Source organism: Leptidea sinapis, chromosome 23 (assembly GCF_905404315.1).
Source record: "Leptidea sinapis chromosome 23, ilLepSina1.1, whole genome shotgun sequence".
Lineage (NCBI taxonomy): Eukaryota > Metazoa > Arthropoda > Insecta > Lepidoptera > Pieridae > Leptidea > Leptidea sinapis.
Genome location: NC_066287.1, coordinates 5,266,423 through 5,286,414, shown reverse-complemented (window position 1 = coordinate 5,286,414; position 19,992 = coordinate 5,266,423). Strand labels below are relative to the sequence as shown.

The window sequence follows — 19,992 nt, the reverse complement described above, 5'->3', positions numbered from 1 at the left end:
CTATAAATTAATTTAAATGTTTTATAAAAAAAATGGCTCTGTCGTAAATCCTGTTACTCCACTGCTGAATATCTAAATGATCGGGGAGCCTGGGACTAGATGCTAGAGATGTGATTATTTTATAGCGATAGAAATGACTGTACAATATTGTATATTTTTATTGAAAAGAGCGCAAAAAAAGAATGCTGGGAGAGTTTCTTGCGCCGCTTCTTCTCTCTCAGAGCGCCATTTGTTTCCAAAGTGGTAGTAGTATCTAGTAGTTATTAGAAATGACATCAAAAAGAATTCTAAAGGAATGAATTTTGAGAAAATAAATACCTTTTATGCCTAATATTGGAGAGTTCCTGTGCAGTGCAGGAAATAGGTCACCGACTCAGGATTCAGAAATCACAAAAGTTACCGAGAAATTACTGGGCAAATGAGACTTGACATCTTATGTCTCAGAGTGACGAGCGCAATTGTAGTGCCGCTCAGAATTATCAAATACCATCAGCTGAATGTCCTGCTCGTCTCGTCACCAAACACTCCACACCAAAATTTTTCCAACATATACAATAATAGTGTACTCGCTCCCCGCAGGAGTTCCCAGAGGAGGCGGAGTCCGTGCGGTGGTCGGGTGCAGTGGGCCGTTGCTTCGAGCCGCACCTCTCCATCTACATCGACTCGCTGTCCGACAAGCTGGCCGCCATGCTGCAAACCTTCACACAGGTCCTCCAACCCCCACCCGATACACGCGGGAATCTGACAATAGGCTTTATGAAGCTGAGTACGAGCGGCTAATTGGAGATAATTCTAGAAAAAATTGTTGCAAACCACAATAATGTCGAAATTGAGTTAAGAACACAAAACTGGTCACGTGATTCATATTAACGGACTGACAAAAAATGGCAGCCCTACTGTCACTCTTTAAATGATATTAGTAGCTCAACCCACATGTATGGAATACATCAATATTTATTAAACCTTAAACACAAATTCCTTAAAATATGATGTTTGTGGCTTGGAACGATTTTCAGGAACTACGTTACTGTTACTGGTGTCGTGCGTGGAGTCTGTCGTGTGAAGCGAGCGGGAGTGTAACTTGTACTAAAAAAAACATATTTTTATTTTATTCAAGAGCTATTGGTACAAGTATTTATTACTTATACCTATTCATTGCAATATACTAGGTAGGTGATAAGGATGCAAAATGCTTAGAACATTACGTTTAGATAGACTATGACAGCTGTGAAAATGTCAAAACAAATTGCCTATTACATATCACGTCACATAAAGTAGCCAATCGCAATCAGCCTATGGAAACTAAGAAAAAATCGATTCACTTGATTTATGAAACGTGCAGTCATTGACAGATTGACGGCTACAATCTTATAAAAAAAGGCAAACTTGCCGGATTATACTTCATGGACAAATTAAATTATGTCAAATGACTGCACGTTTCATAGAAAACTAAGTTTCAATTTTTATTTAGGCATGCAAACTTCCACCGAAAATTGAAAGAACTGATATGCATCTGATAATATAATATGTGTAGATCGGTAGTAATATATGTGTACATATATTAGTAGTTATATATTGGTAGTAATGTCGTATGGTGTGGTGCCGTGGCAGGAGGCGCGCTCGCTCGAGGTGGGCGCCGGCGGCGAGGGCGTGGCCAGCGGCGGCGGCGGCGTGCTGTCGAGCTGCGCCGAGCTGTTCGTGGTGTACAAGAAGTGTCTCGCGCAGTGCGCCGCGCTCTCCACGGCCGAGCCCATGCTTGGTGCGTACCCCGCAATACACCGTTCACCGCAACAGACGATACCCCGCAACACACCGTTCACAGCAACAGACCATACCCCGCAACACACCGTTCACCGCAACAGACCATACCCCGCAATACACCGTTCACCGCAACAGACCATACCCCGCAACACACCGTTCACCGCAACAGACCATACCCCGCAATACACCGTTCACCGCAACAGACCATACCCCGCAACACACCGTTCACCGCAACAGACCACACCCCGCAACACACCGTTCACCGCAACAGACCATACCCCGCAACACACCGTTCACCGCAACAGACCATACCCCGCAACACACCGTTCACCGCAACAGACCATACCCCGCAACACATCGTTCACCGCAACAGACCATACCCCGCAACACACCGTTCACCGGAACAGACCATACCCCGCAACACATCGTTCACCGCAACAGACCATACCCCGCAACACACCGTTCACCGGAACAGACCATACCCCGCAACACACCGTTCACAGCAACAGACCATACTCCGCAACACACCATACTCCGCAACACACCGTTCACCGCAACAGACCATACTCCGCAACACACCGTTCACCGCAACAGACCATACCCCGCAACACACCGTTCACCGCAACAGACCATACTCCGCAACACACCGTTCACCGCAACAGACCATACTCCGCAACACACCGTTCACCGCAACAGACCATACCCCGCAACACACCGTTCACCGCAACAGACCATACTCCGCAACACACCGTTCACCGCAACAGACCATACTCCGCAACACACCGTTCACCGCAACAGACCATACCCCGCAACACACCGTTCACCGCAACAGACCATACCCCGCAACAGACCATACCCCGCAACACACCGTACACCGTACCAGTAGGGATCGTCGCGACGTCAGCGCACAGCGCGTCCGTAAACTTAAATCTTGTTAGCAAGTAAAAAGTCATCATAAGACTTGCTGTTTGTTTTAAATGTTCTTATTAGGAACTAAGGAACTAGACAAGTTTTTTTTTACTACTTAAAACCATTTTCATAGTGGATAATAATGCACAACTTATTGTGATAATAGTGTTTTTTAAGTACCCTCAATTAAATTCAGTTGGTCTAGTTTTTACTACTGTGGTAAAAATATTGTGATAAATTCTCTGATACCATAAGTTAAATAAATTCACCATGAGTTCATGTAATGCGTGCAACCAATTAATCAGTGTCACTGACTGGTTAATATGCTCTCACTGCTCGCGCAACTACCATTATTTATGCGTAAGTTACGTTAAGGAAAACTTCTCAAAATATCAACGAGGGCCAAATCATCGTGGAAGTGCCCTGAATGCAAGCAACCGCGCAAAAAAGGTGATAACAGTGAGACGCCAGTAAAAGAAGCTCATGAAAATCTATCAGAATAAGTCCAGGTCCAAAGCGCCTCTTCAACATTTCAGTTATTTGATGAACGTCTAGCCCGGTTTGAGTTTGCTATATTCGCAAAAATTGATAAACTAATCACCGACTCAATTGGTAAGCGTTTTAAAGATAATTTTGAAAGTTTACGTAAAGACATGAGATCAATCTCTGAGCTGACAAAATCTGTCGAGTATATGTCTTCAAAGTTTGATGAGATTCACACCGAGGTTTTAGAACTCCGATCTGAAACAAACGGATTGCGCGCTGAAAATGCCAATCTCCGCGAAAATGTTACGGATCTTAACAACAAAATGTTACTGATGGAGCAACGTGCGCGTGAAAGCAACATTGAAATCCATTGCATACCTGAACACTCTAATGAGAACTTGGTTAAAACAATAGTACAATTCACCAAGGTTGTGGGTTGTCCGATAGAATAGAAAGACATATTAGCCTGCCCAAGGGTTTCCAAAATGAACAAGAAGTCCCTTAGACCCATCAATTATTTTGAGACTAGCATCCCCCAGGGCTCGAGAAACAGTGCTTGCTTCTTATTTTAATTTTAATAAACATAACCCATCTGACAAGCTCAATAGCTCTTACCTGGGTATTGGAGGCGATAAACAACCAATTTATCTAATGGAGTACTTGTCACCAAGCAACCGAGAGCTGCATGCTCAGGCCCGCATCTTTAAAAAGGAAAACCAGTACAAATATGTTTGGGTTCGTAATGGTCGAGTAATGTTAAGAAAAGATGATTCTACTTCGGCAGTGTGGGTAAAGAATACTGAAATCTTAAGGAATATTGTAAATAAGTAGTTTTAAAAAAAAACTTTGTATTAACATGGTATGTATCTGTAGGTTAAGTTAAATGTATGAATTAAATATCTATTACCAAAATTCAAGAAGCACCCGAGGCAAGTTGCAGAATCCTTACACAGCTAGCTTAAACTGTAGTTATGATTTGATTTTTCTCACAGAAATGCGCCTCAATAGTAATATTTTCGATGCAGAGGTAACTGAGGTTTCTAACCTAACCCTATAACCAAATATATAGTAGAGATAGGTGTAACACAAATAGTGCTAAATCTGATGGCGGTGGAGTCCTGGTAGTAATCAGAAAGGAACTAGAATATTCAAGGCTTTTTTGTTATGAATGTACAATAGAGGATTAATGGATTAAAATAAAATCAGAAATGCCTGATAAAAATATATTTAATAGTTTATCTAATTGTGATGTATACTTAACACCACCTTTAACAATGTTTTGTTTTGTTTTGCCTTGAAAATCAATTATACTGTATCACTAGTGCTATTACTCTGATAGATAACAGTGATGCATTAGTAGCAGGTGATTTAAACACTGCCCAAATTTCATGGAACATTATTCCTAATCAGATTGATGCTTATACTACCACCACACCCAACTGTACTTCTAAAAATGGTTACTTTATGTTGTGGAGTTTCTGAAACAACAAAGGTAACAATTTATCTTAAGGAAGTATTTTTCTATGATTTTAAAATTTATAATTATATATATATTTTTTTTTATGCAAGGTGAGATAAATATTATTATATTGTACTGGGTGTTCTATGTTATATTAAGGCATTAATTATATGTATTTCTTTTATTTTTATTTTTATAGATAATAATGCTTAGTAATCATTTAAAAACTGGTTTGCTGAATGCAGGCTCTCTCAGTACTAACCATGATAACTTTATAGCCACAGTCACTAGGCATGACATAGACATATTGGCCATAAATGAGACATGGCTCAGATCTGGTGAAGAGGGTCGAGCCCCTACATTGCAGGGTTACCAACTTAGACACATTGGTATGTGTCTACAGTCTGTCGCCCTGTACAGGTGCGTTCACGAGGAGGTGGTGTAGGGTTCTATACCAAAAAAAAAAAAATATAAATGTGCATATCCTCCGTCACCCAATAGATCCTTCTCATAGTTCAGTTGAACAAATGTGGCTCACCATGACCCTTAATAGAAAGAAGTTGGTGATTGGCACTGCATATCGACCACCTTGGATGAACATGGATTTATTTTTTGATGCATTAACAGACACAATTAGCTCTTTTCCTATCTATGATAATTTAATTTTGCTTGGAGATTTTAATATTAATATGCTTAGAACAAATCACACTGACACATGTAAATTAAATACCTTCATTACATGTTTTAACCTGACACAAGTTGTTACAGAACCAACTCATTTCACAACATCTGGTCAAACTCTTATTGATGTTGTATGTTACTTACTGATTTACACACTAAGAATATTATAGTAAAGCCTTTAGGCTCTTTATTTGGACATTGTCTTGTTGTCTGTGAATTTAATGTTAAGCAAAATAAGCCCACACCTAAGACAATAATATACAGGCCTGTTAACAAGATATGTGCAGAGGTTTTTGATAATGACTTGAGATCTGTTAAATGGGACATGATATCATCACTTCAAGATGTTAATGAAATGGTCAGGGCACTGAACCATGGTATTTTAACTATATTTAATCTTCATGCCCCTATTAAAAACATTGTTGTCAAAGAACCCAGGCACCCATGGATAACTGACACAATTAAAACCATGATACAGCTGAGGAATAAGGCGTTGAAGGATTTTCATAAGACAGAGCTACCTTCAAAAAAAGACTATTATAAAATATTAAAATCTTCTGTAAATAGAGCACTTTACTTTGAGAAATCTGCATACTTTAAACATAATATAAATAATAAAATAAATCAACCAAAACTGCTCTGGAAATACCTAAGACATGTTTTATTACCTAAAAATAATATTGAACTGCCCATGTATTTCAGTGACCCGGACAAGATAAATAACCATTTTTTAGACATACCAGGTCCCTCTAATGTTAGTATCTCGCAGCTAACATACTATGAATATCATAAATCAGTGATGCTGTGTTTCAAATTAAGATGGTTGATTTTGATAAAATTTTCGAAATTATAAAGAGTCTTAAGTCAAACGCTGTGACATGCTTATTATGACATTTCCATATACACTAGAAGTAATAAAAAACATCTTAAATATGTCTTTTAGCACATCCACATGCCCTGACATATGGAAAACAGCAATTGTGAAGCCTTTACCAAAAAATTCAAACCCTTGTGAGATTAAAGATCTCAGGCCTATAAGTGTATTGCCATGTTTATCAAAGGTGTTAGAGGAAGCTGTTTGTACACAATTTACAAAATATCTTGAAGAGAATAATATTTTGCCTGAACTACAGTCGGGATTCAGAAAGGGTCGAAGTACGGTGACAGCTTTGCTTGATGTTACACACAATATACTACATGCACAAGACAGTGGGATGTGTACATTACTAGTATTATTAATAATAGTTCAATTAATGTTACTTTGCTGTTATCCAAACTCAGATATTATGGAACACCATAATATCAACAGATAACAATGCTTTAAAATGGTTTAATAGTTACTTAAGCAATCGCTCTCAATATGGGAAATCACAGAAAAATGATGGGACTACATTATTATCAAATAAGGTAAATATAAAAAGGGGAGTACCCCAGGGTTCTATTTTGGGTCCCATTCTTTTCATTTTATATGCTGCTGGTATTAAAAGCCATATACAGTACTGCAATTTTCACATTTATGCAGATGATATACAGGTATATATCTCTTACTTGCCTGCTGACATTGATCAAACTATACAAAAGCTAAATGTACACCTGGCTAGAATAGCCATGTGGTCCGAGAAAAATGACCTGTTACTCAACCCAGACAAAACCAAGTTCATGATATGTGGTAGTAAGCATCAAGTTAGTAAAATCAGTACAGTAGAGAAAGTGAGGCTTAAAGATAAATCCATTGAGCAAATATATGAAGTACGGAATTTAGGGTTGATAATGGACAGTGAATTGCGATTTGAGAAGCATGTTGCACACTCAGTTAAGAACTGCTTCTATAAGCTGAAAATATTGTATCGTTTAAGACCCTACATTAATAACAGTTTACGTGTTCAGTTAGCTGAGTCACTAATTCTCTCAAAACTCAACTACATGGGCACAGTCTTTGGTCCTCGCTTGTTAAAAAAAACCCAGAATCTTATCCAGCGTGTTCAAAATGCATGTGCTCGTTTTTGCTTTAACATTCCATTAAGGGCCCATGTGACACCATTCCTAAATAAACATTGCATCCTAAAAATGAGACATAGACGTAAGCTTCACTTAGCCTGCCTGCTTTTTGACGTTATAAAATATTGTTTTCTCCATTATCTTTTCAATTCAAAACACAAACTCTTAATTCTAATTAGATCTTTAAATATATAATTAGGCACTTGTCAGTTATTTATACTTGGCTTTGTTTTACATTTGCATTTTTTAGTTTTTTTTTGGGATAAATTATAATTGACAGTTGACGTAACAAGCAACGAACAGAAATTATCTATTTATTTACATGCGGCCACTGAGTATACAAGTAGAACGTTCTCATTCATTGCCCATCGTTATTTATAATCAGATAGAAACACTTAAAAAATTATATTTATGTAAGTTTATAAGATTTAGTTTTTATACCACGTTACTTTTAGTTTCCTACCAGTAAAAAGTTTTGCTTTTAATTTATATATAAATATTTTTCGTGACGTCACAAAATGGCCAAACGGAAGACCACCGTTGGTTTTCAAACCAGCAACATGCTGAGTTGGGACCATTTTTTGAATCGTATATAAACAATAGAAATGTTTCAGTCTTTTTGTTTTTTGCTTGTTTATCAATCTTAAGTTTACATTTATTTTTTATGTTGTCTTTGTATACTACTTACTTATACGTTTCAAAAATAAATTTTCTTTCTTCTTCTTACACCGCCACACACCGTAGACCGCCACAGACCGTTCACCGCCACACACCGTACACCGCCACAGACCGTTCACCGCCACAGACCATACCCCGCAACACACCGTACACTGCCACACACCGTACTCCGCCACAGACCGTTCACCGCCACAAACCGTACACCGCCACAGACCGTTCACCGCCAAACACCGTACACCGCCACAGACCATACCCCGCAACACACCGTACACCGTCACACACTGTACACCGTCACACACTGTACACCGCCACACACTGTACACCGCCACACACCGAACACCACCACAGACCGTTCACCGCCACAGACCGTTCACCGCCACAGACCATACCCCGCAACACACCGTCCACCGCCACACACCGTACACCGCCACAGACCATACCCCGCAACACACCGTACACCGCCACAGACCGTTCACCGCCACACACCGTACACCGCCACAGACCGTTCACCGCCACAAACCATACCCCGCAACACACCGTACACCGCCACAGACCGTTCACCGCCACAGACCATACCCCGCAACACACCGAACATCGTCACACACTGTACACCGCCACAGACCGTTTACCGCCACACACCGTACACCGCCACAGACCATACCCCACAACACACCGAACATCGTCACACACTGTACACCGCCACACACCGTACACCGCCACAGACCGTTCACCGCCACAGACCATACCCCGCAACACACCGAACATCGTCACACACTGTACACTGCCACACACCGTACACCGCCACAGACCGTTCACCGCCAGACACCGTACACTGCAACAATCATGCCAATATCTAAAGTTGCCTGAAGTTCGCGGTACCATCATTTCATTTCATAGTCATGACCATAACTATGTTATGGTAGATGACTTAAATTATCCGGATACCATAAAAAAGATTCGGTCGAGTATCGTTAATTTGCTCCTAAGAATTGAAGAGTTCCGATACTTTGTCATGGATTCCGTTATCAGAACCTAACCAAACTCTTACCAAACTATCTTTGAATATATCGTTTCCAATAAAAAAAAGAATCATCAAAATCGGATCGGAAGTTATCGCAAATTTATCATCCACTTTGCTATACGTATGTATAGCAAATTTAAGACTTTTATGGTTTTCTCATGGATGCCACTGTCAGATCTGGACCAAATTATAATTGGACCACACGGGAAGCACCAGCTTTCAAATAACAAAAGAATTATCAAAATCGGTTCACCCAGTCGAAAGTTTTGAGGTAACAAACATAAAAAAAATACCGACGAATTGAAAACCTCCTACTTTTTTGAAGTCGGTTGAAAAGAAATATTCACCATAATTATCTCTCCTTGCCTTTTTTTCGGCAAGCAGGAAAAGGTTTTATTAAATATTGCTCACGCACGTCAGGGGCCCTTACCTACACAGTTGTATGTGGTGTTACAATTATAGCTTACTTATATTGAACACTAGGGTCACCTACCCTACGCTACTAAGGTATGCTGTTCAACAAACACTCGTAATCCAATCCCAAAAACGATTTCCTTTTTGTAATTTCTTCCTCCCCCCGCACGCCAGATCCCCCGCTAAGCGTCCTTCTACTATCACATATTACAATATTAGCTACAATTGTAATTTTAGCGACTGTATATTATTAGATATTAATATATTGTATAATTTATTTTTAGTAGTGTTGCTCGATATCTTTATTAGCATATATTTTAGCGAAACAATAGTGTTCATGTACTATAGATATATCTGATGTGATATAATGAGCGTTGTGTCCCCCACAGAGCTGGCGGGCGTGTTTCAACAGTACCTGCGGCAGTACGCGGGCGGCGTGCTGCAGGGGGCGCTGCCCCGGGCTCCGCCCCCCGCGCCCCTCAGCCACGTGCCTGCGCTCGTCACCAACCTGCACACCTTCCTGCGGGATGACAGCGCCGCGCCCAGGTGAACCACTATTGGAATATTAGGGGCCCCCACTGATAGAAATTACTCTATCTACATGGGGCACACTAACAGTTTTGCACTTCTAGCTAATCGGAACTATTTGAATTTCGAAAGTTTTTTTTTAAATCGTTGCAACCTTCTTAAAAATAAATAAAAACAATTGGCGGGAAATCATTTGTCAATTGTTTTTATCACACGTCAAAGTTCTACGTAGGCAACGAAAATGGAATTAGGTCGAAAATATTTTAGAGCGATAATTTTTTATTATTTTAAAAGTTCTCTCTCTCCGCAAGACTGTGCCGGTCGTCTTCAAAATGCTTTTAGGAGAGAAGCACCTTGCTTGAGCACCGTGAGGCGATGCTTTGATGAATTTGAGAGAGGTTGGGTTTCTGTACATGACGAATTTCGTGGAATTTCTTCAACGAAAATAATGTGGCTGCTGTTTAGCGGCTAATTGAAGAATACCCGCGGATTATCTATGAGACAATTCGAGGACTATTGGGGATTGGTGTGAGCCAAATTCAGAAAATTTTACACGAAGAATTGAAAGTTCGGAAACTTTGTTGTCGTTGGATCCCTCATGAACTGACAGCGAAGCAGAAGCGAGCTCACAGTTGATAATGAAGTACGACCACGTCGCATTTGGCATTCAAATGCTGTTTATGTCATTATCACAGGAGACGAAACGTGGATTTATTGTTTTGAATCATAAATAAAAACAACAATCTTGTGAATGGGTGTTTGAAAATAAGAACAGGCCAACAAAATTGAGGCAGGCGAGAAGCCTTGGTAAAAAAATGGTCGCATTTTTTTTCTCAGCTACGGATCTCATTTGCACAATTCCACTTGAAGATCAAAAGAGTGTTAATGCCGTATAGTATTCTACCATTTGTTTACGCAGGTTGTTAAAAAAGATCGCGAAAGATGACCAAAAAGCCGCGTTCTCCTACATCATGACAACGCTTCTTCACACGGCCTACAAAACTAAGTTATTTTTACCATCCGAAAAACTACACCTCGTCACCCATCCTGCACATAGCCCCGACCAAGCACCCTGTGATTTCTGAAGTTTCCCCAAAATGAAAGATTTGATGAGAGGTTTCACTTTTACCAATTCCGAAGAGGCAGTGATAGCGTTCAATCAGCACGTCGAAACCATGCCTTCAGATCTGTGGTCCTCCTGGTTTAAAAAACATAATATTTTGGTTATAACATGTAATTTTTTTAAGTTACGCAAAACTTTTAGTGTGACCTACATAGACCACGATAATTTTGTTTTCGTTGTCACAAATTCACCCTTAAAAGATGCAGGTCCGGTACATGACGTTCTTCAAACTGTCAAGTACTCCGGTCTGTGTCAACTGCTTCACGATTTGTAATATCGAATAAGAAAGTCGAATTTTTTACTACGTCTAATCCCGCAGAAGAGTTCTATTTATCTAAAAATGGTCATTAACAGATTGTGTTTTATTCCGGTATTAATATTATGTCTTTCAAATGTTATCTTCTTAATATTAACTAATATCAATCTTTCAGTTTAAATGTCTGTTAGGGACCGAACCTTTTGTACTGCCTATTTATCAGAGCCGTAGTAGATTTTCTACACAACTCTATATTTTATTGATTCACGACCTAATGGTCGTGATAATTCCTTCAATAGCGAGAGAGTGGAGGCGGATATATCTATATCTAAAGAAGGTTACACGAACTTCGTTTATCGTGACTGATTTTAAAACTATGAATTCTTACAAATGGTTTCCGGGTGAAAGTAGTCTCACAACATGTACTCCATATAATTTTGTTGGCGCGCACACATTACACGGTTTTTTTCAGAAAGAAAGTGCAGTCTAAACCTTATTCTGTGGTTATATAATTTTTAACATCAGAAGTGGGATAACTTTATAATAATCCGTTTTACTACTTCAAATATGTTATAAACTTATCTTTTAGTAATTTTATATTATATAACAAACTCAACATTGATTTCAGATTCACAAAACAGGAGATAGCGAAGATTACAAGCGTCATCACAACGTCGGAGTACTGTCTGGAGACCACTATTCACCTCGAACAGAAGCTCAAGGAGAAGATCGTGTCAAGACTCGCTTCCAAAATAGATCTCTCGCACGAACAGGATCTCTTCCACAAGATGATATCTACGTGCATCCAGCTCCTGGTGCAGGACCTGGAGGTGTCGTGCGAACCGGCGCTTCAGGCCATGACCAAGATATCATGGCTCCACTACGACATCGTCGGAGACCAGAGCTCCTACGTCACACAGATCATTATGCATCTGAAAAATACAGTTCCAAATCTCCGAGACAATTTAGCATCATCTCGTAAATACTTCACGCAGTTCTGCATTCGGTTCGCTAATTCCTTCATCCCGAAGTTCATCCAGAACATTTACAAGTGCAAGCCTATATCCACGGTGGGCTCAGAGCAGCTGCTGCTGGACACTCACATGCTGAAGACCGCCCTGCTGGAGCTGCCCTCGATCGGGTCGGAGGTCAAGCGACAGGGGCCGTCCACCTACACGAAGGTCGTGATCAAACTGATGACAAAAGCCGAGATGATACTCAAGCTGGTGATGGCTCCCATCGACAACAACCTCGAAGGTTTCGTGGCGCAGTTCGTACAGCTGCTACCGGAGAGTGGGCTGGTCGAACTCCACAAGGTTCTGGACATGAAGGGCACAAAGCTCTCCAAAGCGCAGCTCAGCTCGATGGACGCCAAGTTCAAAGATCTGTCTAGATCTAACAGCGAGGTTGTTAAATGATGCTCGGGAAGTGAGTACCTGCTCCGGAAACATGATAGATGCAGAAACCGTACAACCTCGAAGTCATCTTGTATTATTGCTGAAGTACTTGTAGATCAACCCAGATTGTACTACAGGGGTTCAGTGTAACGTGAGTACATGGTTGTCACCTAAACACTCCGTTATTTAAATTATAAATTTTTCTTAACTAGCTAATGCTCGCGATGTAATTCGAGTGGACTGTATAAAGCAACAATAATACTATGCCTGCATCTAGCGTGACAATATGTAGACTTTTCTTAATAGTCACGCAAAATTAGAATCTATTCAGTAGTTTTTGCGTTTTGCCCGGACATACACACAGACTAACGGACACACAGTTATAAATTCTATGAAGTATTTTTTGGATTCAGTGTTGTTTGTAGAACACACAGTTGCAGTATTTCCAGTCCGTTCGTACAGCTGAGCACGTTTCAACTTAAAACAAGTATGAAATAATAAATCTGTCGGCAAAAGTCAAGATATTGTTCTAGTGTGGGCGGCAATTATACAAAACGTAATTTTTTCCATATTCGGATACATGAAACTAATTGCTTGCTATGGGACTAGCTAGTCTATATTCAAACCAATTGTAAACATATAAATGGCGGTAATTGAATTGATTGTCTCGTTTCGAATTGATTTAACACAAATATTAGCGAAATTAACACTCAAGATTACTCAAAAAATTTGGTTAATGGTGGGTTAAAAAAGGCCTAACTAAATATTTTTTTTAAAAATGGCGGTAGTTTAAAATAGGATGAGCGAGGTCATCACAGAGCGGTGAATCTGTCGACGAGAATGATTGAAGAAAACCCGCTTGATAACTCCGCAATTGTAGGGCAGTTATGTCCGACACTGTTTTCTAACATTTATATACGGGCGGGATATAGTCATGTAACATTCCTTACTTAACTTTAACTAATATAAGATACAATATGTCTATAGATATTTATTTAAATAATAATGAAATTATTAAATCGTATATAACCTATACCCATCTTGTAATTTCCATCCGCACTTTGCCGCTGTTTGTGATTGTTGGTTTTGTTGTACGTAAGAGTATAGTATCCGCCACGTAAAAAGAGCTCTTGCGATGCGCCTGCGATGTCACGACGCTGTCGACCAAATTGGCAGATATATAATTAGGGCAGAAGCATCTCATCATATAGGTCAACCCTTTCAGTATTCAGAACCAGTACTTAAAACGACGGAAGTTCTAATTAATGTAACAAAAAATATAGGGGGTTTTGGGTCCTTGTAAACATATTTTTTTTCTGGAAGAAGAGGTCACCCAATGATAAAGAAACTATGGATACGGTGTAGGGCCAAAATTACGAGTATCTTTCAATATTATAAATGTTACTTTAATTCACGCAGAATATTTCACGATACTATATGCCGTATACCGTTGGTTGACAACTATCGGTGCTTTGAACTACAGTCTTGAACAAAAAGTGTGTGTCAGCCCCGACGCACGACTGGAGTTTCCTTCTCAAGAACGATTGTCTTTGAACAGGTACTAAACAAAATCAAGTCCAATGGAGTCGGTTACAAACAGACATACAGTAGAAGCTGATAAAAGCGTATTAAAAAATCAAATAAATCCTTAACGCTCAAAATATGCAAGGAAATGCCCAAACACAACTCCTGTTAAAAGCGGAACTCAAAATTCCAATTTTAAAAGGTCCATCAATGAACTGACATTTTGGCACCCCTGATAGGTATATTATATTAAATGCGTAAGCTATCACGCAATATACTGTGTATGCTGGCTACACACAAGTAGCTACACACACACACAACTGAAAAGTGAAAGGTGCGCGAGTAATGATGCGCAACAAAAACGTAACTATCCCATTTGATGAGTAGGTTTTACTCTATATTTTTCTCATACCGGGCGCCTTATAATATGAAAATCGATTCTTAAGGAGAAAAGTCCAAAAACTTGACATAATGTTGAGACACCTTATATCACACTGTCGCGGGTGTTGGTGGATTATTTTGTCTGTAGACATACGGAAACCCCTCGCTTCTCCCAACTCTATTAAGTGACGCAAACTCTACTGTGGATAAACTGTAATTTGACAACATGTATACGATAGAATCAAATCAAAGACTAGAAAGTAATTTATTTATCGCCTTAAAGACAATTGTGAGCTTCCTGTCGACGCTGTGCTCACAACTTACAAAAAAGTTACGTTTCCTCTACATCACGCTGCCTCTGTTATCTCTGGCTCTATCTGTTGCCGTCTCTGATTTTCAAGTTCGTCGTTGAGCAATAAAATCAAAATATAAAACACAGGAGTGTGCCGTCAACGAGGCTGATTGTTAGGCGCAACGAACAATCATTAAATGTATGTACCTACGTTTAATATTACAAAGCGTTGATAAGTCTGATATAAAAGAAAAAAAAACATAAATTTCAGTCTTAAATTTTATTGAGAACAAATTACAAGTGATATGATACTCCAGTTATAATTATAACGAAAATAGTTTCTCTATACACAATATACATCTTTATATTAAATATACAGCATCGCGAAAATAGGTATTTATAGTTAAAATGTTGAACACATTAATGTTGTATAATACATAATGACACATAAATATACTTATTACTATCTAATGGGTAGCTGTGGAAATAGAGCCAGATATACATTATAATATCTAATGAATTACTGAGATGATGTCAGTCTGTCACGTTTCCGGGTCCTGAAGACACAGTTTCTTTTTCTTATCAAAGTTCTATAAATAAGTGGACGGAACGTTTAAAGTTAAGTAATACATAACTACAGATAATAATACATATAACTTAAGACGGGAATCTAATAAAATTTATTTTATTTATTCTGTAACTAATAAATGAAATATGTCTGAAGTGATTGCTAATGTTATTTTTTACGGTTTATCAGCTTTTTACTTTGTGTACGATTTTTCAAAGAGTATATAAATACTAGTTTTTGTAAACAATAATTACTATCGCACTATTCAAATTTCTATATATTTTACCGATAGCTATTCTTAAAGTGCAAATACAAACTATACTAGTGCAGATGAGGTTAGTACTTAAGAAATACATTATATTCATATTATATCTATTTTATTGCAGAATTCAAATTATAAGAAGTCGTACATCAGAGACGCAACATTGGACATTAATGACTTACCTAACTGTGATAGCTAACATAAAATTTCTGTTCAAAGTAATGGCGGATCTTATTTACTAAATTTTTTTTTTGTTTATCCTTTAGTAAAGTAACAAGGACCACACTAAACATTTTGTGATAATTTCCTCTCCCTGTCTATCATACATAAACATATTGAACTATTTAAAGTGAATTACCATTTAACAATTTTAATTAATCGTGAAATAAACTATAACCTATTGATAAGTGATGTGAAGAGAGACAAATAATACCAACTAAATATTTATAAACTATATCTTCAAGAAATACTGTAAACGTAAACAACAGCGGCTAATCCTCGTCACTGCCGCTCTCGGAGGAGTCCGACTCGTCTTCAGCGGGCGGGGCCGCGGGCGGGGCCACAGGAGGGGCGTGGTCACTCGCCTGCTCTGCGCGGCCCGTCGTGTTGCTGGGGATGGACAGTTCCCCCAGAAGACTGCTGCTGATGATACAACGATACAAACATTACACACAAAGCACCAAATAAATTACTAGTTATTTATGCAACTGTTGTGTAATACCTAATTATCAACAGTTGCATACAAGACTTTATCTACAACCATAATATGAATCCTCTAAAAGATTCTGAAACAGTTAGCTTACTGCTAACACTAAAACACCAGTCCCAGTAGTAACCTAATATCATTAATTACTGATTATATACATATAAACTAAGTATTGAAAGAATTATTTATTTTAGTAGTAATTTACATTTTGTATAGTGCAATAATTAAAATTCACTAGAATATAATGTCCTTTTCCAGCGTTTAAAATGAATCGCTCATTTCTTGTAAACAAAACAATAAAAATATCGAAGAAAAATGGCGGGGATTCGAATAACCTACTTTTGTTTACGGCACGCGACGTTCTGGTAGTGTGGAACGCGCGTAAACCAAAATGTTCTTTTTTTGAAATTCATACAGATCACCACGCATCGAGCAATAAGAATGTGGCTGTCTGTTAAAACTCTTTGAGCATGAAGGGAATGAAAAAAAAATAGGAGTGTTGTTATGAATTTCAGTACAATATTACAACACTCTTTTGGATGATGTAATGGTTATTAGAACATTGAGTGTTTTAATGTTGGCAATAAGCTAACTGTTTCAGAATCTGTAATAGAGGATTTAAAGCATGGGTGTAGATAAAATAATATTCAACTCAGTCGTCCGTAAACATGCATATTATTCAACTGTTGACGCATGCAACTGTTAAAAAGAACATGGCCCAAAAAAGTGGACTCCATGTACACATATTATATAGTAAATGAATTCTAAAATAAAAATTAAAAAGATGAACTAATACGTATTTTTTTAACCTCTCTGAACACGATATATTCATTAACTTCCAACATAATGCACTCTATAAAATAGTCATCCTACATGTGATGATATAATTATACAACAGTAGACTTAAATGAAAAATGCATATTTTAGGAACACCATACTCATATCAAAAGTGTCTTTATTAACCAAAAATATCAAATTCGCATTCATTTTTAAGTAACTTCTCAAAACTTGATTCATATAAGTTATTTTTATTTCACTAAAAAATAATAAACGGAACGCGTTTACGTGTCTAGTCTATTGAAATGACAAGTTCTTTGAGTTTTTTATTTACATCAATTTAAAGAGCCAATATTCACGAATACAAAACACCAAAAATCATTCGTGTACAGTTAATTCGATAACTATGTCGATGTTTTTATCACCAGCACCTAATGAAAGACGACTTCCACTTTTCAATGCCAGACGACGATGTAACCAAATGACTCTAATCTATAATGCTATAGTATAAGTGCTATAATAATAAAATAGCCTTTATTCAGCCAATGCTTAAATCATTAAAAAACTTAATTCTGACATTATACCTTCATCCCTTTTGGCAAAGACCTCCTCTGAATCTTTCCACCTTCTCCGGTCTTTCGCTGTCCTCGTCCAAATATTTATATTAATCTCGAACTTTTTAAATATGATGTTATATATTTTTCTAATAAAATTAGTGACCGAATAAAAAACGGGCGCTCGCCCATAAAACACTGAGCCCTGGTGAGATTCATAAACTTGTAAGGGTTAATAATACCAACTCATGAATAACTGAGTCCATTCAATTTTTTTGTCAATACAAAAGTCAGATATTATAAAATTCTGCTTCTATGTTACCAAGTATTCAAAATTGATCAATATCAATGAGGGCTCGATTCGTTCTCTACCTTGTTTAAATCCTGCTTGTCTTAAATCTGTGCCTTACACACTACCCATGAGTCATGACCATCTCAACCTGTAAGTCTATGGTTGCCGCGAATGTACATGGCTTCAGAACGCACACACGTTTTAAAACTTGAACAATTGACCGCGAAGGTGCTTCGACGTGCGTCCACGACAACCGCGATGGGCCAATTCACAGAGACCGGGCCAAGGTTGCTGTGAGTATTTTGATGAAATCAACTATCTACTATATAACAACGGACTTAGACGCTAGAGATTATTTTCTCTTTCCCAATGTAAATATGGCGGAAGCATTAATATGCGCAGCGTAAATATGGAAGAAGCATTTCGACGAAGAAGAATTTTAAATTTAGAAGGTATTTAAAAGAAAATAATCCGATCGAGCAAGTTTTTTGAGATTATGGGGATAACATTGAAAAGTAATTTTTATTATGAATTATCTCTCACGGACCATACATTGAAATAAACATATCAGCAACACTCACGCGACGTCGTCGGCCGCTCGCTTCCAGTTGAAGAACTCGTCGCCCAGGTTGAAGGTCAAGTTAGATCGCAGCACCACGCGCACTGGCTACAACACACACGATAGAGTTAGATAGTCCAGAATAGTATTGCTGCAGACGCATTTACTACTGTAAGCAAGATTTTTTTACAAGAGTACAATTGTTTTACTTAAAATTTAGGTGTTATGTTAATAATTAGATTGTAAGGTACCTTATCGGCTACCTCGTCGACAGCTCGCGGGCGCGCGTCGTGCGTGTTGACGGCAGCTTCATCCACATCCACGAACGTACTCTTGTCCTCAACATCCACTCTGTTGGTATCCTTCACCTTTCTATCATTAAACTCATAATTGATATCCTTATGGTATTCATTATCAGCTTTGTCGTAATTGTAATTATCTTTGTCGTAATCCTTATATACGTGGTCGTAGTTAACTAGTTTATTATCAACTTTCTCGTTAATCTTATCAGCAACATAATCTGTATGTCTGTCGTGAGCGTTGTCTTTCTGGCGATTCTTGTTGTCATGAATGTCTTCTCTAACTAGATTGTCTTGATGGTTGTTATCAAAGTCGTATTTGTAGTGAACGACTTTCTGATTGTCGTCGTGGTTCTCAATGCTGGTAGCTTCTGGTCGTACGTCCACTTTGTCGTGGTCACTTTTGTGTTGTTTTCGCGGAGATTGTCTACGTTCCAACACTATCGGTATTTTGTTGGGCTTCGATGGCTCCGCTGAAAATAAACATTATATGTAATCAAATATATTTCGAGCCTGCGTATCGTGGTCCTTATAACATGTACCTATAAATGTATGGTCTTTATATACTGCGTCACTGCTATTATCAGAAGATCCTGCCTAAGACATGATGAAGATGTAAGCTGCTTATAATGGTCATTTATTTCGTTCACAATAATTTGTGATATATTTACACATATTCATAACAAAACGCTTACTATCGAAGCTTTAACGCTACAAAATGTTTTAAGACTATCCAACGTTCCATAGATTTTTTTGTGGAATAATCGTTTGTTAAACCTTAGTTTACTAATACATATTCTTCTATGGTATATAATGGTATCATTTCACGGATAACAAAACGTATCAATTTACCAATTTTTGTGTAAACATGGGGGTAGGTATTATCACTGCTTTTTCACGCGAGACAAGAGAAATTAACAGCGAGTTAAACTGGAAACGAATAGATTGATGTTACTTGCTGTTAAGGAACCCTTCACGCACGCACTTCGCCGCTTTTTTACGTATCAGAAACTTGGTTTATAGAAGGGTTCCTGGTTCTATAAATCAAGTCAACTTTATTGGAGAGA

At 38.3% G+C, this 19,992-nt stretch overlaps 2 protein-coding genes across 5 annotated transcripts in view; one reads left to right on the top strand and one right to left on the bottom strand.

The window, feature by feature from the left end:
- Positions 1-13,744, top strand: part of LOC126971359 (vacuolar protein sorting-associated protein 53 homolog) — a 29,901-nt gene extending 16,157 nt beyond the window's left edge. The window contains exons 9-12 of the mRNA XM_050817644.1: positions 580-708; positions 1,612-1,759; positions 9,797-9,953; positions 11,943-13,744. Coding sequence (XP_050673601.1) covers positions 580-708; positions 1,612-1,759; positions 9,797-9,953; positions 11,943-12,732 — 1,224 coding nt within the window. The 3' untranslated portion in view covers positions 12,733-13,744. The remainder of the gene's footprint in view (positions 1-579; positions 709-1,611; positions 1,760-9,796; positions 9,954-11,942) is intronic.
- Positions 13,745-15,173: 1,429 nt separating this feature from the next.
- LOC126971342 (uncharacterized) overlaps positions 15,174-19,992 on the bottom strand; it is a 42,795-nt gene continuing 37,976 nt past the window's right edge. For 3 of the 4 annotated variants that reach the window (XM_050817593.1, XM_050817592.1, XM_050817595.1), the window contains exons 19-21: positions 18,878-19,398; positions 18,649-18,734; positions 15,174-16,380 (exon numbers count right to left, since the gene is read on the bottom strand). In XM_050817593.1, the coding sequence (XP_050673550.1) occupies positions 16,230-16,380; positions 18,649-18,734; positions 18,878-19,398 (758 nt within the window). In that variant the 3' untranslated portion in view covers positions 15,174-16,229. The remainder of the gene's footprint in view (positions 16,381-18,648; positions 18,735-18,877; positions 19,399-19,992) is intronic. The other variant, XM_050817594.1, reaches the window with a different exon arrangement.